At 42.4% G+C, this 21,194-nt stretch overlaps 1 protein-coding gene across 1 annotated transcript in view; it reads left to right on the top strand.

Annotated features, from left to right (window-relative positions):
* The window catches only part of LOC126299466 (sodium-coupled neutral amino acid transporter 9-like), a 276,856-nt gene that overhangs the window by 154,024 nt on the left and 101,638 nt on the right, over window positions 1-21,194 (top strand). Inside the window, exon 3 of the mRNA XM_049991386.1 lies at window positions 9,763-9,901. Within this exon, the coding sequence (XP_049847343.1) occupies window positions 9,763-9,901 (139 nt within the window). The remainder of the gene's footprint in view (window positions 1-9,762; window positions 9,902-21,194) is intronic.

Here is a 21,194-nt window from a genome sequence, read left to right as displayed (position 1 = left end):
CAAAACGTTCAATATTTCAACTCTGCGCCTGAGGGTACGTAGTTGAGGGCCACCACCATCATTTCATTTTGTTTTTGAAAGCCCGCAATGTAACACTGACTTATAAGAAAAATCATCTGCAGATTTCGACACTTTCAAATCTACTTCTTGCTTCTATAATGCAACTCCACTGCATTGCTTTGATCCAGGAAAATTTGCGGCAGGATATACCAAGTCTCAGCACCATAGAGGTCGAATCCTTTAATCTTTAGGAGCAGTCTCATTACCCCCATAAACCATGGACTTTGCCGTTGGTGCGGAGGCTTGCGTGTCTCAACGATACAGATAGCCGTACCATAGGTGCAACCACATCGGAGGGGTATCTGTTGAGAGGCCAGACAAACGTGTGGTTCCTGAAGAGGGGCAGCAGCCTTTTCAGTAGTTGCAGGGGCAACAGTCTGGATGATTGATCTGGCCTTGTAACACTAACCAAAATGGCCTTGCTGTTCTGGTACTGCGAACGGCTGAAAGCAAGGGGAAACTACAGCCGTAATTTTTCCCGAGGGGATGCAGCTTTACTGTATGATCAAATGATGATGGCGTCCTCTTGGGTGAAATATTCCGGAGGTAAAATAGTCCCCCATTCGGATCTCCGGGCGGGGACTACTCAAGAGGGCGTCGCTATCAGGAGAAAGAAAACTGGCGCTCTACGGATCGGGGCGTGGAATATCAGATCCCTTAATCGGGCAGGTAGGTTAGAAAATTTAAAAAGGGAAATGGATAGGTTAAAGTTAAATATAGTGGAAATTAGTGAAGTTCGGTGGCAGGAGGAACAAGACTTTTGGTCAGGTGAATACAGGGTTATAAATACAAAATCAAATAGGGGTAATGCAGGAGTAGGTTTAATAATGAGTAAAAAAATAGGAGTACGGGTAAGCTACTATAAACAGCATAGTGAACGCATTATTGTGGCCAAGATAGACACGAAGCCCACGCCTACTACAGTAGTACAAGTTTATATGTCAACTAGCTCTGCGGATGATGAAGAAATTGATGAAATGTATGAAGAGATAAAAGAAATTATTCAGGTAGTGAAGGGAGACGAAAGTTTAACAGTCACGGGTGACTTGAATTCGAGAGTAGGAAAAGGGAGAGAAGGAAACATAGTAGGTGAATATGGATTGGGACTAAGAAATGAAAGAGGAAGCCGGCTCGTAGAATTTTGTGCAGAGCATAATTTAATCATAGCTAAAACCTGGTTCAAGAATCATAAAAGAAGGCTGTATACATGGAAGAACCCTGGAGATACTAAAAGGTATCAGATAGATTATATAATGGTAAGACAGAGATTTAGGAACCAGGTTTTAAATTGTAAGACATTTCCAGGGGCAGATGTGGACTCTGACCACAATCTATTGGTTATGAACTATAGATTAAAACAGAAGAAACTGCAAAAGGGTGGGAATTTAAGGAGATTGGAGATGGATAAACTGAAAGAATCAGAGCTTGTAGAGAGTTTCAGAGAGAGCATAAGGGAAGAATTGACAGGAATGGGGGAAAGAAATACAGTAGAAGAAGAATGGGTAGCTTTGAGGAATGAAATAGTGAAGGCAGTAGAGGATCAAATAGTTAAAAGGACGAGGACTAGTAGAAACCCTTGGGTAACAGAAGAAATATTGAATTTAATTGATGAAAGGAGAAAATATAAAGATGCAGTAAATGAAGCAGACAGAAAGGTATACAAACGTCTCAAAAATGATATCGACAGGAAGTGCAAAATGGCTAAGCACGTAAGGCTAGAGGACAAATGTAAGGATGTAGGGGCTTATCTCACTAGGGGTAAGATAGATACTGCCTACAGGAAAATTAAAGTGACCTTTGGAGAAAGGAGAACCACTTGTATGAATATCAAGAGCTCAGATGGAAACCCAATTCTAAGCAAAGAAGGGATAGCAGAAACGTGGAAGGAGTATATAGAGGGTCTATACAAGGGCGATATACTTGAGGACAATATTATGGAAATGGAAGAGGATGTAGGTGAAGATGAAATGGGAGATATGATACTGCGTGAAGAGGTTGACAGAGCACTGAAAGACCTGAGTCGAAAGAAGGCCCCCGGAGTAGACAACATGCCATTAGAACTACTGACAGCCTTGGGAGAGCCAGTACTGACAAAACTCTATCGTCTGGTGGGCAAGATGTATGGGACAGGCGAAATACCCTCAGACTTCAAGAAGAATATAATAATTCCAATCCCAAAGAAAGCAGGTCTTGACAGATGTGAAAATTACCGAACTATCAGTTTAATAAGCCACAGCTGCAAAATACTAACGCGAATTCTTTGCAGACGAATGGAAAAACTGGTAGAAGCCGACCTCGGGGAAGATCAGTTTGGATTCCGTAGAAATGTTGGAACACGTGAGGCAATACTGACCCTACGACTTATCTTAGAAGAAAGATTAAGAAAAGGCAAACCTACATTTCTAGCATTTGTAGACTTAGAGAAGGCTTTCGACAATGTTGACTGGAATACCCTCTTTCAAATTCTGAAGGTGGCAGGGGTAAAATACAGGGAGCGAAAGGCTATTTACAATTTGTACAGAAACCAGATGGCAGTCATAAGAGTCGAGGGGTATGAAAGGGAAGCAGTGGTTGGGAAGGGAGTGAGACAGGGTTGTAGCCTATCCCCGATGTTATTCAATCTGTATATTGAACAAGCAATAAAAGAAACAAAAGAAAATTTCGGAGTAGGTATTAAAATCCATGGAGAAGAAATAAAAACTTAGAGGGTCGCCGATGACATGTAATTCTGTCAGAGACAGGAAGGGACTTGGAAGAGCAATTGAACGGATTGGACAGTGGCTTGAAAGGAGGGTATAAGATGAACATCAACAAAAGCAAAACGAGGGTAATGGAATGTAGTCGAATTAATTCGGGTGATGCTGAGGGAATTAGATTAGGAAATGAGACACTTAAAGTGGTAAAGGAGGTTTGCTATTTGGGGAGCAAAATAACTGATGATGGTAGAAGTAGAGAGGATATAAAATGTAGACTGGCAATGGCAAGGAAAGCGCTTCTGAAGAATTATAATTTGTTAACATCGAGTATAGATTTAAATGTTAGGAAGTCGTTTCGTAAATTATTTGTATGGAGTGTAGCCATGTATGGAACTGAAACGTGGACGATAAATAGTTTAGACAAGAAGAGAATAGAAGCTTTCGAAATGTGGTGCTACAGAAGAATGCTGAAGATTAGATGGGTAGATCACATTACTAATGAGGAGGTATTGAATAGAATTGGGGAGAAGAGGAGCTTGTGGCACATCTTGACTAGAAGAAGGGATCGTTTGGTAGGACATGTTCTGAGACATCGAGGGATCACCAATTTAGTATTAGAGGGCGGCGTGGACGGTAAAAATCGTAGAGGGAGACCAAGAGATGAATACACTAAGCAGATTCAGAAGGATGTAGGCTGCAGTAGGTACTGGGAGATGAAGAAGCTTGCACAGGATAGAGTAGCATGGAGAGCTGCATCAAACCAGTCCCAGGACTGAAGACCACAACAACAACAACAACAACAACACATTACTCTCGTCTGTTCAACTAAACTCTGTATGGTATTATGACAAGTACATACTGTATACGCTTTTGTAAAAAGCGTGTTTGTATAGCGTGTTTTTAAGATACATCATGTAGATAATCACAAATTATGACATGTAGGTATGTAAAAGGCAGTATATATACGAAAAAGTGTGTAATATAGTTGTCATACAACCCACTAGGACAGTGGTCGTCGAACTACTGCCCAAATCAAGTATTCGTGTGGCCGGTGGTTTGTCAGCCTTATTTCCCAATAATATGCATTTAGCAACCAACAACCGAATCCAAAAACGCCTACTAACGTTAAGACCTTCTTAAGAGTATAGTTTTTCTTCACGGTAACAAAGAGATATCTTAGAGAGACAACAATATTTTGAGACCCGCTGAAATTTAATTGACGATGGCGAATTCGGCAGCGAGTTAAACTGGCCGCTTTACCTAAGGGGTTGTGGGGTAAGTAGCGAAGCCACTGCGGGCTGGAAGATCTGAGAGAGAGTTTTATTGTTTATGTTCCAGTACTGGCAACTCACAGGAGTGCGCGACTCTTACCGGTCAGTTGCTGCAATATAAATTTCAAACAGCAGTAGCATGAGATCGTGAACGTTCGTTAGAGAGACGGTCAACTGTAAATGCTGTACATATTTTTAGCAAGGACCACGAAAACTGGCTGTTGTAATACAACTCAGTGAGAAAAAGAAAGAAATTAAATCATTTATCAAACTTTAGTGATGGTCTATCACATTCAATAATGCATTTAAATATAGGTACAAATACGATTATTAGTCAAAGTCTTTCACGCCATAGTAAAACCATTACTTGAACATGCAACGACAGTGTCGCAACTGTTAGATCGCTGAGGTTGCCGGCAATCTGAAAAAGACCACAGTCGACACCGGTTTTAGCGATCTGTAGCCTACTTGGGGGGCCTACTAATCGTGCCGTTAGTGTAATTACTGAATTAAGGGCTCATAACGTACAAATTTATGTAGGTTACCAATAATGTCGGCATTGGCTCTTGAGAAAAAGTATTAGAAGACCTTTCTACTAGGACATATGCCACAGTTATTTTAATCTTAGGACAGAGAGAAAAGGAAGGTAGCATTTGTTACTCTGTGACTGCAAGGCATCTCATTTCTTGGCAACAACTGCGATGGACACATCCCTGTGAAGCTTTTCGTAACACAGAACACCTCCTTTGTGCCACCAGACTTATGTCAATAACAATACATTTTGTGGAGTATGCAGACGATTGTTTGAGATAATGTTTGTTATGACTTACCCACTATTTTCTTCTTATGATGTTACCATACGGTACTTCAAATTGCAAACAGGTCGTACTGATTTAGGTTTACGGCGACCTTCTTAAATTTATTACAGCAAATGCCAGAATTCCCCATCTTTCCCAGTTCGAGATTCTGCTTCGCATCTAATCTCGTTCTCGACGACACTGTGTATTGTAATCCTTCTTTTGACATCAATGCACTACTGAAGGCAAGCGTTGGTTCAAAAATGGTTCAAATGGCTCTGAGCACTATGGGACTTAACAGCTGTGGTGATCAGTCCCCTAGAACTTAGAACTACTTAAACCTAACTAACCTAAGGACAACACACACATCCATGCCCGAGGCAGGATTCGAACCTGCGACCGTAGCGGCCGCGCGGTTCCAGACTTACGCATTCTATCCGAGAACGCTTCCACAGACTTGATGCGCTGATCGACAATGTACTTAATTCCTCCCACACTGTACTGCTTTTGGTATCACTGGCACATTCCCGTGATCCACTCCTGGAGTGTATATGCTTTACTCAATGTACAGTGGTAGACAACGTATGCTTTGGCGTCACTTGCCAGACGCATATTAGCAACATACAGGGTTACTTCATCTGACCACCTATGTGCTTCCGCAGCATCCCTAATATGCTTAACGAAAACTGTCACGTCCTCCGTTGCCTTGCCGGAGAAGGGATTACTCAGTGCGACCACTGCCGGGTTATACAAAACAGAAGGCACTCTCAGTCCAGACTTCTTTTGCCGATAGCGACAGATCATGACTCTCCTTTAAGCCTCTAACTCACGATTACGTTCGAAATTTCTCTCCTTCATACGCTCAAACTGCTCTGTTAACGCTTGCACTAGCCGAGTTATAGCAGCAACTGCATCTGCGGTAGTAGCACGGGTTTACATCATTTTGCGTACTCTACTTCCACCTAAATGTGACCAATTTTTTTTTAGCGAGGCAAAACACATACTCCCATTCAACTCTACACAAAAAAATATAAACACAGATTAATTCATCCGGCTAACCATCGCCCACCTACACTCAGTACAACTACCGGACAGATGATCAGTACGCCTACATACAGTACAAACAGCTGCTACACCTTTGGTACACAGCAACTTGTGCACAGAAAAACTACAAAATGAACATCTCACTGGCACTACATTATCACGCAAACCATTAATTCTAATCAAAGATAAGTACAAATGGCTCTGAGCACTATGGGACTTAACTTCTGAGGTCATCAGTCCCCTAGAACTTAGAACTATTTAAACCTAACTAACCTAAGGACATCACCCACACCCATGTCCGAGGCAGGATTTGAACCTGCGACAGTAGCGGTCGCGCGGTTCCAGACTGTAGCGCCTACAGCCGCTCGGCCACCACAACCGGCTCAAAGATAAGTCCACAGGTTCCTGTGGCTTCACAACAGTAACTCTAAACGTCTTGTGCCTTAGCTCACACTACTAACGCTGACAACGAGAACGAAGATAACAAAATAATATAAATAAAATTTACTCACTACACCACATTTTATTGAGCTGGTACCTATGCCAAGTGCCACTGTCTCACTCAGTAGTCGCCAAAACCAATTCTCTCACCAAAACATTGTGGTGGACATGGACTAACAGTTTCCGACGCAACGGATTGTCCTGGAAAGCGAAACAACCACCTCCTGACACCAAATTGTTACAAACCTCTGAGATCAGTGGTTGTAATACGTCAGAACGACCTAGAAGTATGGTCTGGGAGGGAGGGGTGACTCACACCGAATCGTGTAGAGAAACACAGGCAAATGTGTCATTGACTTCATTACATCGAAGGTACACAGCCGGCCTCGCGCTGAACTCGGCGATGGCGCCGCGCAGCGTGTGTGGGTCAGCGCCAGCGCGAGCGCTGGGATCAGCTGCATTGGCGTTCGGTTGCCCAGCAATCCTAAGTGGCGCCCAGAACATGGCTGACTGCTCCTTCAAGCGCGACTCGTGGACCCCATGTAGAGCGCCGAAGGGAAGAAGCCGACCGCCGTCGTTGTACTGCAGCTCTGGCCGTCCTCCCAGAACAGCTCATTCAGTGCCCGCAGACAGCTCTGCATCTGGGAGGCCGCGAGTTCGCGCCCCAGCACTGCCCCTGTGGATGGCAATTTGCAATCCGCAGTCCTCTTGCTTCTCGCGCCGGTGTAGCTCCAATGTGCAACGCGCCCCGCCACAGCAATGACGCGTCAGTGCAGCGAAGGTTGGAGGTAGCTTTAGCGGGCCAGTTGGCGGTCGATATCCATCACCAGAAGGTCGTCGCGGTTGGCCTGAAACGTAAACAATCGTTATTCTCCCCGGATCTATACGCAGACAGAATGGCGACACGACTGCCCACATTTGAGCCGCTGCTCTCGCTTATTTATACGTCTTTTCCGTACGCCTCTGACGTAGTTCCTCTGGAGGGGAAAAGTAGAGTACTCTTTGATAATTACAACGTCAGCTCTCCTCAGGCCATTAGGCACTATTGTAACTGCGACGTATGGGTTCTTCATAGCACGTCGGTGACCTGTACTGCCCTGATTACTTCACATTTGCATATAGTGCCCACCAGGTTGTAAACCTGCCTCGAAGACACGTTTGCAAAATATCAGCACTGCCCGCGCCTACCATCCGATGTGAAAATCGGTCCCTTAACTACTGCCTTCCAGCCATAGCTGTGCAAAGTTTACAAGAATTTCCCAAATACACGCCTGTACTTTATCGTGGTGCAGCACTATCGATACCGACAAGCTATTGCTATAGTAATCAATACAGCCATTTCTACTACGTCTAATTTCAATGAGTTCACAGAAACGCCCATAGAGGGCAGTCTACGTATAAAACAGATGAAACCAAGCCTTTTACTGTGTTTTTCTTTATTTTAAACACATTATGATAGGATTTGTTGTGAACTATATATACATAATTTTTGTACGTATTTTTATACATATTTATCTTGTAAATTTCTGCTATATGATTTAATATAATACACCTTACGTAATGAGTACCTGATTGATTGTCAATGACGTAACGCCTTATGCGATGGACGGGGCTTACAGTATATATTCTTGATTAATGGAGCTTTACGACTCGTACACGTCATGTGAACATTCTCGCGCCGGAGATCATCGCCATCGGTTCTTTGTGTGTGCTGTCGTGTTAGTGCTTCAGTTTTTTCACCGCCCACGCTCCATAGTGCACGTGTGTCAGTTCAGTCATCAGTGTTCGTGTACAAGTACTGAACGTTTTTTTTATTTTACTCCACCTGTGAACGGCTCAATGTTTTTTACTCATGTGTCTACTGTTTTTTGTCCGCCATTATTTTTGTTTCTCTGCGTCTAAGGTGCTGCAGTCATGGACTGTGCGGCTGGTCCTGGCGGAGGTACGAGTCCTCCCTCGGGCCTGGGTGTGTGTGTTTGTCCTTAGGATAATTAAGGTCAAGTAGTGTGTAAGCTTAGGGATTGATGACCTTAGCAGTTAAGTCCCATAAGATTTCACACCCATTTGAACATCTTTTTTTCTGTGTCTTCCTTGTTTCTATTTGTACTATCTGTGGCCGAAGAGCGGCATAATATTGCCGCTGCCGGCCCATCTTTTGTATAAGGTGTTAAAATAACAATAAAGAAAAAAGAGCTTTACTTAGCAGGTGACGTCCTTGCGGATCTTGCTCCGTCCACCGCTGCGAGCAACAATCATGGGTATAACATCTCATTTTGTTAGTGACGTAGCTTGTATTGTAGACATTTCTAGCCATGTTAGCATCTCTTCGTTTATAAATCCCTCTGAACATGTATTAACATTGTACAGCAGTGCTTATGGCCTGAATATCGTCTAAATTTTAGATCTAAACCATCTGCCAACCAAAACAAAGATCTGTTGCAGTCGAGACTGGTTTACTGAATTTAAATAAAGTCTATAGTCACCTAACAGCTAAGCAAAGCGATTTTCACACCCCACTGATTCGCGCAGTTTCCCCACTGAACAAAAAGCATTTCTGAAAATACAATGTATGCCATTACATACCCACTTTCGTATTGTTCTGAGTTTATTGGAGTTCGAGTCTTTATAACTGTCGCTTGGTTCAAATGGCTCGGAGCACTATGAGACTCAACTTCTGAGGTCATTAGTCCCCTAGAACTTAGAACTAGTTTCTAAGGACATCACACACATCCATGCACGAGGCAGGATTCGAAACTGCGACAGTAGCGGTCTCGCGGTTCCAGACTGCACCGCCTAGAACCGCACGGCCACTTCGGCCGGCAACTGTCGCTTGACACCTAAATGTTGCTATTACCTATTACTAATTGAAACCTCAGTTTAATGGTGCAAGCTAAATTTCACGATCTGTATGGGATCTCATTAATGCGTTCAGGCGTCTATGGGATGCTCTGGTTCTGCTGATGTACTGATAACAAAGCCCCATTCGCGTGGTCTCCTCTGTCATTACGTAGAAACAAATGCCAAATGATTCCATCTGCACCGCTGTCGCACATCCCTGATGTAAAGTAAATGTTATTCGACATAATGGTCGATTTCTCACAGGCTGATCAGTTGGTCCAGTACATGTGGTGATAAATACAGAATATTCCATGAAACATCAAGAGAGTAGGCAAATAAGTGTTGAAATTTGACAGATTTGAAGATGAAGTTGTAGGTTTGCAAATAAATGCTCTGAAATCAGACAGTGATAATATTTTCTAAACTAAATTACTGTACATATACATTTTAAATGTAGATATTAGTCGAAAGTGTCAAGTAGAGGCGGCGGAGTTTCTTGTTTACATAAGAGCCGTTATTATCAGATACTGTTTTCCTGTGTGTTGTAGTAGCTAAAGCGAAATGCATGGTCATTTTAATGTTGTGTTAACACATGACATAACGTTTGTTTTTCAGAAGACCACCTTTCTACCATGGGAACACGTACGAAAAATTTAGGAATGGGCTTCCAGACGAGATGAATTCAATGACATATAATCGCTTTCAATACTACAGTAAACTGAGAGCATACGCACCAGAAGATGAGTCTGCACTGGTAAGTAGTCCTACTTCAACGAAAATTTTTAAATAGAATGACCAGATGCTTCATCTTTACTTCGGTACTGCCACAAAGAAGATTTATGGTTATAATACCTATGATGTGATGAGGTTTTGTAGTTCCAACACGAAACTTATATTCGAGTACATTCGTCTCTTATAGTTGTGGTTACTAACGATGGGTATTGGGACCCAATGGTTGCCGTTTCTAACCCTGGTAGTAGAATAAATTTTTGTCACCAGGCTTTGGGTGACAAAAAGAAAAGAGGCGATGACTGACGCTCCTGCTCACCAGGCTGTTTACCAGTGATCTCGATTAAATCTCAAATCTATTCGCAGTAGAGTATGTAATAGTGTTGATGTTAGCCCTTCCTTAGAATGTAGGCGTTAAGCTGGGTCGACCCAATGTTGCTAAATTACATTATATTGTTCCATAGATAATAGATACGACACGTCGTAATGTTGTGAAACGTGTCAGTTTAAGAAAATGTTTCTTTACATGCCATAATTCAAGTTCTTTTTAGTTGTAAGTTTACTAATTAATATCTAAAAAAAAATCATCTACTGAGCAGAAGGAATTGCCATTCAGAAACTCTTTTCTTTTTAAATATTGGTTGGCTGACTGTCAGACTTTTGATGCTATTTGATAAGTGACCAAAGATTTTCGTGGCAGCATAATTTACCCCTTTCTGATCTAAAGTTAAATTTAACCCAAAGTAGTGAAGCTCAGCCTTTCTCCTAGAGTTAAAGCTATACTGATTGCTATTGATTTTGAACTGACATGAATTATTAATAACAAATTTCATAAGTGAATATCCGTAGTCCCTTAAATAAATTTTTGCAAGATTACCTTGGCTGCGTTCCAGCTACTGCTCTAATTACACGCTTTTGTGCAACGAATACTATTTTCCTTAATGATGACTTACCCCAAAATATGATGCCATACGAAAGCATTGAATGAAAATTGGCATAGAGGCCTGAAGGCGTGTTTGATGCACTAGCACTGAATTTCTCCGGTGTCTTACTTTCTTTCATCGACCTCAGAAACAAAAACGTGACACTACATACCATATGATCTCATACGAATCATCTTTTCGAAACAGTTACACCTAAGATGCGATTCTTACATTTCGTAATGGATAGGTGCTCTGTTCAAGTGAATAAAGGAAACCTTGGCGATTTAGGCGCCTAAAGACAAACTTCGGTGCCAAAATGTGACCCTCCTTTATTTTCACTGAATGAGATCCAGACACATTCCATTCATCTGCCGACATTTTACATTTAGAATCTGGAAAACTAAGTGAGATTGTGGAACACCGAGATGGGGGTTTATATCTCGAAGCCACGGCTATTCTGATTTAATGGTAAAGTGTTATCCAGTTTTCGTAATGATTACGAAAGCAGTCTAACATGGTAGTTGACTGGGTCTACATACGAAAATTGAGAAGATGATTGCCTTCTACGTTTGCAAAAACTGAATAGTTCTGTTTTATTATTAACTAAATTTAGAGAAAATATATGTTAAATATTTAAAAAATTAATCAAAAATAAATCTTTAAATTTTACCTGTAAATTTTGTATTTTCACGGACATAATCTCTACCCTGGCCGAACTCGCTGACACACGTGAATGCGATTTTCCTAGTTCCCGTGATTGAGATTTCGAACCTCCGTGGTAGAAGAAATTTTCACCAGCCCTGATTCACTGACGATTTGAGGAGAGGCGATGGCATATATTTCTTGAGCACCGAACTGTGAATAATTTATTGGGTTAAAGCGTCCATAAATATGCAAGTACACCACTACATCCTTATCCATACACGCTATAAAATGTACTTACATGTGTATGTTCCGCATCTCCTCCTCAACGACTGAGCAGATTTCAACCAAACTTTATACAAGTACCACTTACAGCCTGGGAAGAATCGCTGTGGGGGGTAAGAATCACTTATCAAACGGGTGGAGGTGAGATGAAAAAGGAGTTTCATGCCACGACATGATACCCATACTTTATTCATCCAGTATTGAAAATGAGACCACTTAGTTACTTGCAACGAAGTTTACATATAATTTCAAACCTTTATGATTTTTTTTCTCGCTGACAACCCCAACTTATTACATTTTCACTCTTCATACAGTAAAACTGCCGCATGAAGCATGACTCTTTCATTTATTACTTTCTTAATACTAAATCTATTCGAAACACATTTTGCAGGCTGTAGCCACATATACCAGTCGATGTACCTACAAAATTATATCATTTGTACGACATATAGTTCAAGAGATATCATGACATAAACATTGATTGCGTGAAAATGAAACTGCAGGCTGAAATTCGCTGGAGATAACAGATGAAATATGCGTACACATTGAAATATGTTAAACATTTGTGAAATATATTTCACATTTGCGTACGTAGGCAAAACTATAGATAAGAAGCTCGTCCTAAACTCCTGAAACGATTTCAGAAAAATCTGATACACATATCAGTTACGATCTGGAAAGGCCAGTCTCCTGTTGGGGTCGTGATTGTATGTGGAGAGAGAGAGAGAGAGAGAGAGAGAGAGAGAGAGAGAGAGGGGGGGGGGGGGGGGAGGGAGATGAGGGGAAGGGGGAGGGGAACAGACGGTAGAGCAGTAGGAGGTGGTTGACAGAGAGGGGTGGAAGGAGGAAATGGACTATTAGAAGACTGGAATAAATAAGTACCTGGGCGATGCCGCATACTTTGGTAGTTTCACAATAAATCACAATCCTCATTTATGCGTAACGTAAACAAACATTAAATAATATTTTGAGGAAACAAGAGAGACTCCCTCTTAAGATATTAGTACATTCTTCGTACACTTGAAATTTTATCAAAATGTTTGATTACGATCAAATGACGAGGAATAGCATATACTGGCGTAAGCTATCTTACTCTTTTCAAATATGTTTGTTGCCGTATATGAATTCTACATAAAACAGAAACAAAATGGAGAAAATTTCTGAAAATAATTTTACTGAGCAGTGCTGTTTACAAGCAGTTTTCTCTGTTCTTCCACGCAAATAACAAACGAACAAACAGACAACGCAAAGATAAAATAGAGTAGAAATAAATAACCCAGTTAAGACAGTGAGACCAATACCGTAACATTCCTCTACAAGAACAGCAGTACACGTGCACAAGACGTATTAGAGTAAATAATTGCTTTTCTACGAAAGACAAATGATTTTTTGTACGATGAGGGTTTATGATGAAATAAGGAGGGAGATCTATTGAGATTCTGTAATAGCTGACTGATTAATGCCTAACCAGACGCGATCGCTAGAGAAGTACCATGGGAGCATCTATAAATTAAGATTATACAAACAGGCAACGTTAATGGAACAAAATGTGTGTTAGGGGCACTCAATGAAGACCTGTAGGAGAAGTATAGGACGTTTTCTGAAATGCAGCGTAATTTTCGAATAAAGTGTAGGGCGGCTGACTTGTTGCGCGTACACCAACCGATATTTCGACACCTCAGTTGTAGTATTTCTCCCAAAGAAATAAACCGTGAACTGAAATAAACTGTTTGCAACACACCAGATGACCATGAATTGATATCAGTTCAATCTTTGTAACGCACCTGAGGTATAATCACCAACCGATAACACACGTCTGGCTGGCTGTTTTGTTGACGTTCCAAATTAATTTGTGCTTAAGCACCAACTGAGCAAGTCGAACTCGATTCCGGAGTCAGAATGGATCGCACTAAAGAATTTCTATTTGATTTGCCCCCAAATCCTGTCTACGCTCTTAGTCAGTCTCAATGACATGACGATCACTTAGTTGGCCTGTGTTTCGCGAGTAGAGGATAACCTTCATCCTGCCCCAAAGTACCATTATCCAATATGGCAGCCGTGACGTCAGCTGACGACGTCATCCAATATGGCGGCCGTGACGTCAGATTATGACGCAAGTACGTGACATCACGTGCCGTCAGCTGATTGCGCGATTGGCATCATTCAAGATGGCTGCCGTGACGTGCCCTGATTATGCGAGTACCGTTACCCAAAGATTGTGGGGAAACTGCCACGCCCCCATGGCGGGAAGTTTGAATTTTGAAGGGTAGATATGTCAATTGGGCTACCTCCACTAACCTAACCCTCTCCCCTCCCCTTTGCCAGAAAATGGCAGGAAGTTCAAATTCCATCAGGACAATACAACACACCATGGCTACCTCTACTAACCTAAGAAAGTAGCAGGAAAATAGGTCACTTGGGCTACCTCTACTAATCAAAGTCATCCAACCACCACCTCTTCCTAGGAATTGGTGGGAAGAGAACTCGGCCCGTGGTGGACATAAGTCTTTATTTTGCATGCAGTCTTTATTTAAACAATTAGAAGCAATACCTTTGTCCAGTGTGTTCACCATGGCGTTCAGGGTCAAACTGACCTAGTACATACTGCCACCAGAGGGCGCTTTCATCCCTCCTGTGACATAATCCAAGATGGCGGTTCGGGGTGGGGGAAAATTGCAAGAAAAGGGACTCACTCAGCCTGTGCTGGATAGGATGGACGTAAGTCATTATTTTGCAAGCAGTCTTATTTAAACAATTTGAGGCAGTACCACCATCTGGTCTGTCCACCATGAGGTCTGGAGACACAGTACTGCCACCAGAGGGCACTGTCATCCCTCTGATGTAATCCTAAATGGCGGTCTGGGGGGAAAATGGCAGGAAAATGACTCAGCCTCTGCTGGGCTGCTGGAGAGAGGAAGAGGTGTACTTTATTCATTTTCGAGCAATTTATTTAGGGACGAATTTCACATAGTTTATTTATTACACTGATACAAAACAAAGGCTCTGACATGCTTGGGGTCACGTCACAGAGCCTACAATCCTGCAAACTACTCATAAATTACCGAAATATCGCATGTTAAACGCTCTGCAGACATACAAACAACACCTAAATTACCGAAATAATGCACTACACAGCACACAGGCATGCAAAATACTCGTAAATAATCCAGTACTCTGATGTGCAGACACGAAATCAACTCGTAAATTGTCTAAATAATGCACTACACATACAGACCAGCAAACTACTCGTAAATCACCGAAATAATGTGGTACACTGATGTGCAAACCTGAAAACTGCTCGTAAATCACTGAAATAATGCGTATATAATGCTGTGCCAACAAAATCACAATGCTTAAACAGACAGAAATAATGTAGTTCACAAGCACTCATTGCACATAAAAACGCTTTCGAACTATTGTCAACGTATTAGAGGCTCAAGGGCACACGTGCGTCGAAGCCCCTGCAAGCCACCACCGGACATAAGCCAGTGTGAGCCATCACTCTCACGCTGTCACGCCCTACAACAAGCAGATGAAAGTCGCGTCCATTTTCGGGTATACAGTTAGAGTTCGTAAAGTGTTATACTGACATAACAGAACTCAAAGTTGCGCTCACACCGGACCCATATGCGAAACGCCTCTGGACAGCACGTGTGTTTACCATTACTGACGTCATACCTGTGGATAGTGACATCACAGATCGCGCTATAGAAATCTGTTCCAGAATAGCACAGGCTGCTTTCTCGCTAGTGATCGTAATGGGACATACGAGCTGTGTCTAGCCATGCACGCATACCCAGCATGGCTGACGCATTGCCACGAAACATCTGCATGCTGACTCACCATCTGAAAGGTTCTTAATGTTATACTGACATCACATGGCTATGTAAAATAAGAGCCAAGTCGACCTCTCGGAAATTGTATAGTGTCCCAGAAATACTTAATGGTTGCTTTTGTAGGAGCTTATATGATGTCTCAGCTTGTTGCATGGAAATTCTTGTCCTAACAGAATAACACTGAATGCGTTCTTCCTGATAGTCCTAACGTGTCACCCCTTCCTGAAAACTGTTAAGTCCTGCTTTCAACAAACATCTCCGAAATGCAAACGTCCTCTCTGCTACATCCCGGAACAAAGGATGTGTTGTGAAATGAATGGAGTATTATGATTGGTTCATATTGAATTTGCGCACTGAATTACTGATGCTGCTGGTATGAAAGCACCATCTACCTTTCTATTTTTTCTTTCTGCAGACGAGCCTTTCAGTGGCAAAAAACTATTTTGCACAGATCCCCATATTGTACCAACAATTAATCCTTGCAAAGTGACCTACAGATCTTCAAATATGGAAAGACTCTTACTCAATTACACTCCTCTGCCACTGAGAACAGGAGCTTGAATATTAGAGCATGAAACCAATCTCCAACCCAGCAATATATCACCGCGTACCCTGTCGATGTAGTAAACAAGCAATTCGCACCCTGAGCCATACAAAAGTCGCCCCTTTTACATCATTCGTATAACTATCAACCACCAGACACTCGTACATACACCACGAAGCCACAAAGCACCATATATACTCCTTGCAGCACTAGATATTTTCCCGTGGCCGACGGTCACAAGTCATCCACTCCCAATGTGTGACCACAGCGCCCTCAGAGGATCGAAGTCACTCTCAGAACTGTTCTACAAATTTGGGCTCATTTCCCCTCGCCACAGACGCATTACTGTTTCTGATCCAGGCCTGCTTGCTTGCTTGCTTTTCTACACCCATCTCCAGACTCTGGGACTACAGGAACACATGTATTTTTCCATGGTTTTCCATAATATTATACCATTTTCGCAGTACTTTTCGATATCAAGCACACAGCAATATCCTACCGATCGCTCACCTAACATAATTCTGAAGATATAGACTAGAAATCACTTCTCTATAAACCCAAAACTTTAGCGAGGTGGAGCATGCTGTAAACCACTGAGTAACTAGAAACTTATCCCGTCTGCAAAAACGATTACGTGAGAACTAAAAAAAAATAGAGGAAACTGATATTTCCAGTCACGAATACTGATGTCGGTGGTGTAACAGATTCCATATCATCCCTACAATTTACAAAGTCAGCTAAGGTGTTTCTCATGTCAGGACAACCAGCAAACGTGTCTTCCGCCCATCTTTCACCTGCTAGATGCACACACCGCAATCGAAGTTCCCTCAACTAAATAATGTCGTGAAATGTACAGAAGCAGTCAACGCAAACCATTTACAGGGAGGGAATAATGGTCCACGGCAAACACATGCCTATATTGAATCTTCTCAAATTTCCACATGCTCACGCAAGCTATCCAACACATACTAAGTATTAGTTCGCTATTCGGCCGGATAGAGCACAATACATCTAAGTCAACTACATTCCTACACTCCAACACGCCGCTGCATTCGGATGGCTCCTACCGCTAATGGGAAACATGAATCAGGTCACCGGCACTGCACGCCAGGCACACATAGACAGGATCGTCCTAGGAAAAAAACTGGCCTCATCCATATTTTATCCCTGTACTTACAACTAAATGTTACGATTGCAGTCTCAGTTGAGCGACATCCGACAATGAGTAAAGTATCAGAAATATACCCTGCTGACGGCTGTGGCTCTCGAAATAGAAATATCGGTACCATTCTTATGACTTGACACACTCTTCCTTTTGCTATCACAGTACTCCACGTCAAATCCATACCTTCCATATAACTGGACATAGTCATTTCCGTTGCGCCATGTTGGAACACAAACACATACTTTATAAGGCTGAAGCTCGAGGCGAACCTATCACGCACCCCCTACTACTAAGTATAATACTTGGTCAATAACTGACTGGTGGTGATACGAAATAATACTGTCCTAAAATCAACGATGGGTGGACATGTCTCTTAAGATTTTCTTGTGAGTGCTACCACTGTGTCTCAGAAAGAGAGGCGTAATCGTCTTACAAAATGCTATATGTTAAAAAAAAAAACACATTTTACCATCACAAGCGGTCTTCGTCGTACAGGAGCACACAAGTATCCATGTTAAAAGCTATACGGGCTTTATAAATCCATGTATGGCATTACCTATATGAGTGACATGGTTTTTCCATACAAACACTGTGACACTGAATTTAGAGGATGATCGTTATAGGACGACATAGGGTGGAGGGATCGGTCGGTTGAGATTGTAACGAGGTGCGATTTAATGGTAGACTCATGATGCATTCGAGAGAGAGAGAGAGAAAGAGAGAGAGAGAGGGAGAAGTTTCTGCTGGTCATTTGACAATTTTTTTTCCTGATGTTCCATCAGGACACATCAGATGTGTGACACAGCTTGCGTTCGACTCGTATACAACCACTTGTTCTGTGTGAGTCCTAGAGCAGTGTCTACTTGCGATCTTTAACGGTAAACCTCTTGGTCATCAGAGGACTTCCATGTCACGTGTTGTGAAACGTGACACATTCCTCTAAACGAACGAAAATTTATGCGATGTACTCTATTCTCCTGTCGCATCCTAAATGTAGAATCGATACTTCAGTTTCATAACTAAGTTAGCGATACGTGTTTGTGAGACACTGCAATCTCATGTGTATACATCTACTTGGCAAATGTGCTGTTTACAAAGTAAGTGGCGGCATGATTGTAACTTCACATGTCGGACGCCACTGCTATGCGTTTATCTGTTTCCTTGTAAGAGGCATTCTCCATAACTAATGATCATTTTATATAGGACTGATGTGGGTATAGTATAATTTCTGAACCGTGATCGGATGTGGGCAGTGGATGCTATACATCTCTGGAAAGCTACAGGGTGTTTCAAAAATGACCGGTATATTTGAAACGGCAATAAAAACTAAACGAGCAGCGATAGAAATACACCATTTGTTGCAATATGCTTGGGACAACAGTACATTTTCAGGCGGACAAACTTTCGAAATTACAGTAGTTACAATTTTCAACAACAGATGGCGCTGCAAGTGATGTGAAAGATATAGAAGACAACGCAGTGTGTGGGTGCGCCATTCTGTACGTCGTCTTTCTGCTGTAAGCGTGTGCTGTTCACAACGTGCAAGTGTGCTGTGGACAACATGTTTATTCCTTAGAACAGAGGATTTTTCTGGTGTTGGTATTCCACTGCCTAGAACACAGTGTTGTTGCAACAAGACGAAGATTTCAACGGAGGTTTAATGTAACCAAAGGACCGAAAAGCGATACAATAAAGGATCTGTTTGAAAAATTTCAACGTAATGGGAAAATGACAGATGGACGTGCTGGAAAGGTAGGGCGACCACGTACGGCAACCACAGAGGGCTACGCGCAGCTAGTGCAGCAGGTGATCCAACAGCGGCCTCGGGTTTCCGTTCGCCGTGTTGCAGCTGCGGTCCAAATGACGCCAACGTCCACGTATCGTCTCATGCACCAGAGTTTACACCTCTATCCATACAAAATTCAAACGCAGCAACCCCTCAGCGCCGCTACCATTGCTGCACGAGAGACATTCGCTAACGATATAGTGCACAGGATTGATGACGGCGATATGCATGTGGGCAGCATTTGGTTTACTGACGAAGCTTATTTTTACCTGGACGGCTTCGTCAATAAACAGAACTGGCGCATATGGGGAACCGAAAAGCCCCATGTTGCAGTCCCATCGTCCCTGCATCCTCAAAAAGTACTGGTCTGGGCCGCCATTTCTTCCAAAGGAATCATTGGCCCATTTTTCAGATCCGAAACGATTACTGCATCACGCTATCTGGACATTCTTCGTGAATTTGTGGCAGTACAAACTGCCTTAGATGACACTGCAAACACCTCGTGGTTTATGCAAGATGGTGCCCGGCCACATCGCACGGCCGACGTCTTTAATTTCCTGAATGAATATTTCGATGATCGTGTGATTGCTTTGGGCTATCCGAAACATACAGGAGGCGGCGTGGATTGGCCTCCGTATTCGCCAGACATGAACCCCTGTCACTTCTTTCTGTGGGGACACTTGAAAGACCAGGTGTACCGCCAGAATCCAGAAACAATTGAACAGCTGAAGCAGTACATCTCATCTGCATGTGAAGCCATTCCGCCAGACACGTTGTCAAAGGTTTCGGGTAATTTCATTCAGAGACTACGCCATATTATTGCTACACATGGTGGATATGTGGAAAATATCGTACTATAGAGTTTCCCAGACCGCAGCGCCATCTGTTGTTGACAATTGTAACTACTGTAATTTCGAAAGTTTGTCTGCCTGAAAATGTACTGTTGTCCCAAGCATATTGCAACAAACGGTGTATTTCTATCGCTGCTCGTTTAGTTTTTATTGCCGTTTCAAATATACCGGTCATTTTTGAAACACCCTGTATATTGTGCATGTATCACACAGAGCCACTGTTTTAAGGAGGTAGTTTTCTCGTTTTATGGTTCGATACCATAGTTTATCGTAGAGAAACCTGCAAGAAGGATGTATGTCATGGGCTGGAAATATATTTCTTACATTGGAATATTAACAGCGCTGCATTCCACACGACTGATAGGTCGGAAACTCAAGCGATCTAATATTACAGCCTGTGTTAAGTGCGGAACGTTGCAGCCCTTGGAGTGTGTGTGTTCATGTTTTCTTTTACCAGTACCTTCCAGGTACTGATCCTAGACTCTAGAACAATTCTTTAGAGTTGATAGCGTAGTTGATTTACGTAAAATGCTTGGAACTCCATCCGTCTGGAGCTCCATCATGCATAAAAATCTTCTATTTCTTGTTCTTCTTAACTGTCTGCTATTACATCTCAACACTTTCAAATCTGTTACTATATACCGATAAGGGTTGCTAACCTGCTCGACATGGGTGCATCTCGAGAAATCTCATGCACATGGATGGGTGAGGACTCGGAAAGCTCCATTCATTCACGAGACGTGGAGTGTAGCGGTCTGCTTCTGGTCTGTTGCAGATTAAATCGGTAACTGTGCTGCATGGTGGGTTGGTCAATGACAGTGCGAGGGGTCTTTCAGTCTCTAATTCTATCCTAAGACTGCGAGAATGCTCTGTGACCCCAATCAGCACAGAGATAGATCGTAAATTAAGCACTATGCTCGAGATGTTAGAAACATGTAGAGAGCTAACTAGTATACTTTGATGATGTGTATGTTAGACACTTAACAATGAATGGATGTACTGCACAGTCATCTATCTACATTCGCAATGATAATCGCAAAGTAGAGAGGGGGCAGTTTAGCTATGATACTGAAACTGGGAAACATGCTGTTGCAGCCTTGCTCGGTGTTGAAATTAGTGAAAAATTGATAAAATTGTTCGCACTATCAATGTGATGCTTATTATTAGAGTGCATTGATGGTGTCTTCTCCACCCCATCCGTCCAATGGTGTGCTGTTGGTTACCACGTAATGATTGACTGACATCACTTGTTTGAGCTGGTGAAAGAGTTTTGGTGGAGGGGCAAC

Source organism: Schistocerca gregaria, chromosome X (genome assembly GCF_023897955.1).
Source record: "Schistocerca gregaria isolate iqSchGreg1 chromosome X, iqSchGreg1.2, whole genome shotgun sequence".
Lineage (NCBI taxonomy): Eukaryota > Metazoa > Arthropoda > Insecta > Orthoptera > Acrididae > Schistocerca > Schistocerca gregaria.
Note: the sequence above shows the minus strand (reverse complement) of the source record. Positions and strands in the feature narration are given on the sequence as shown.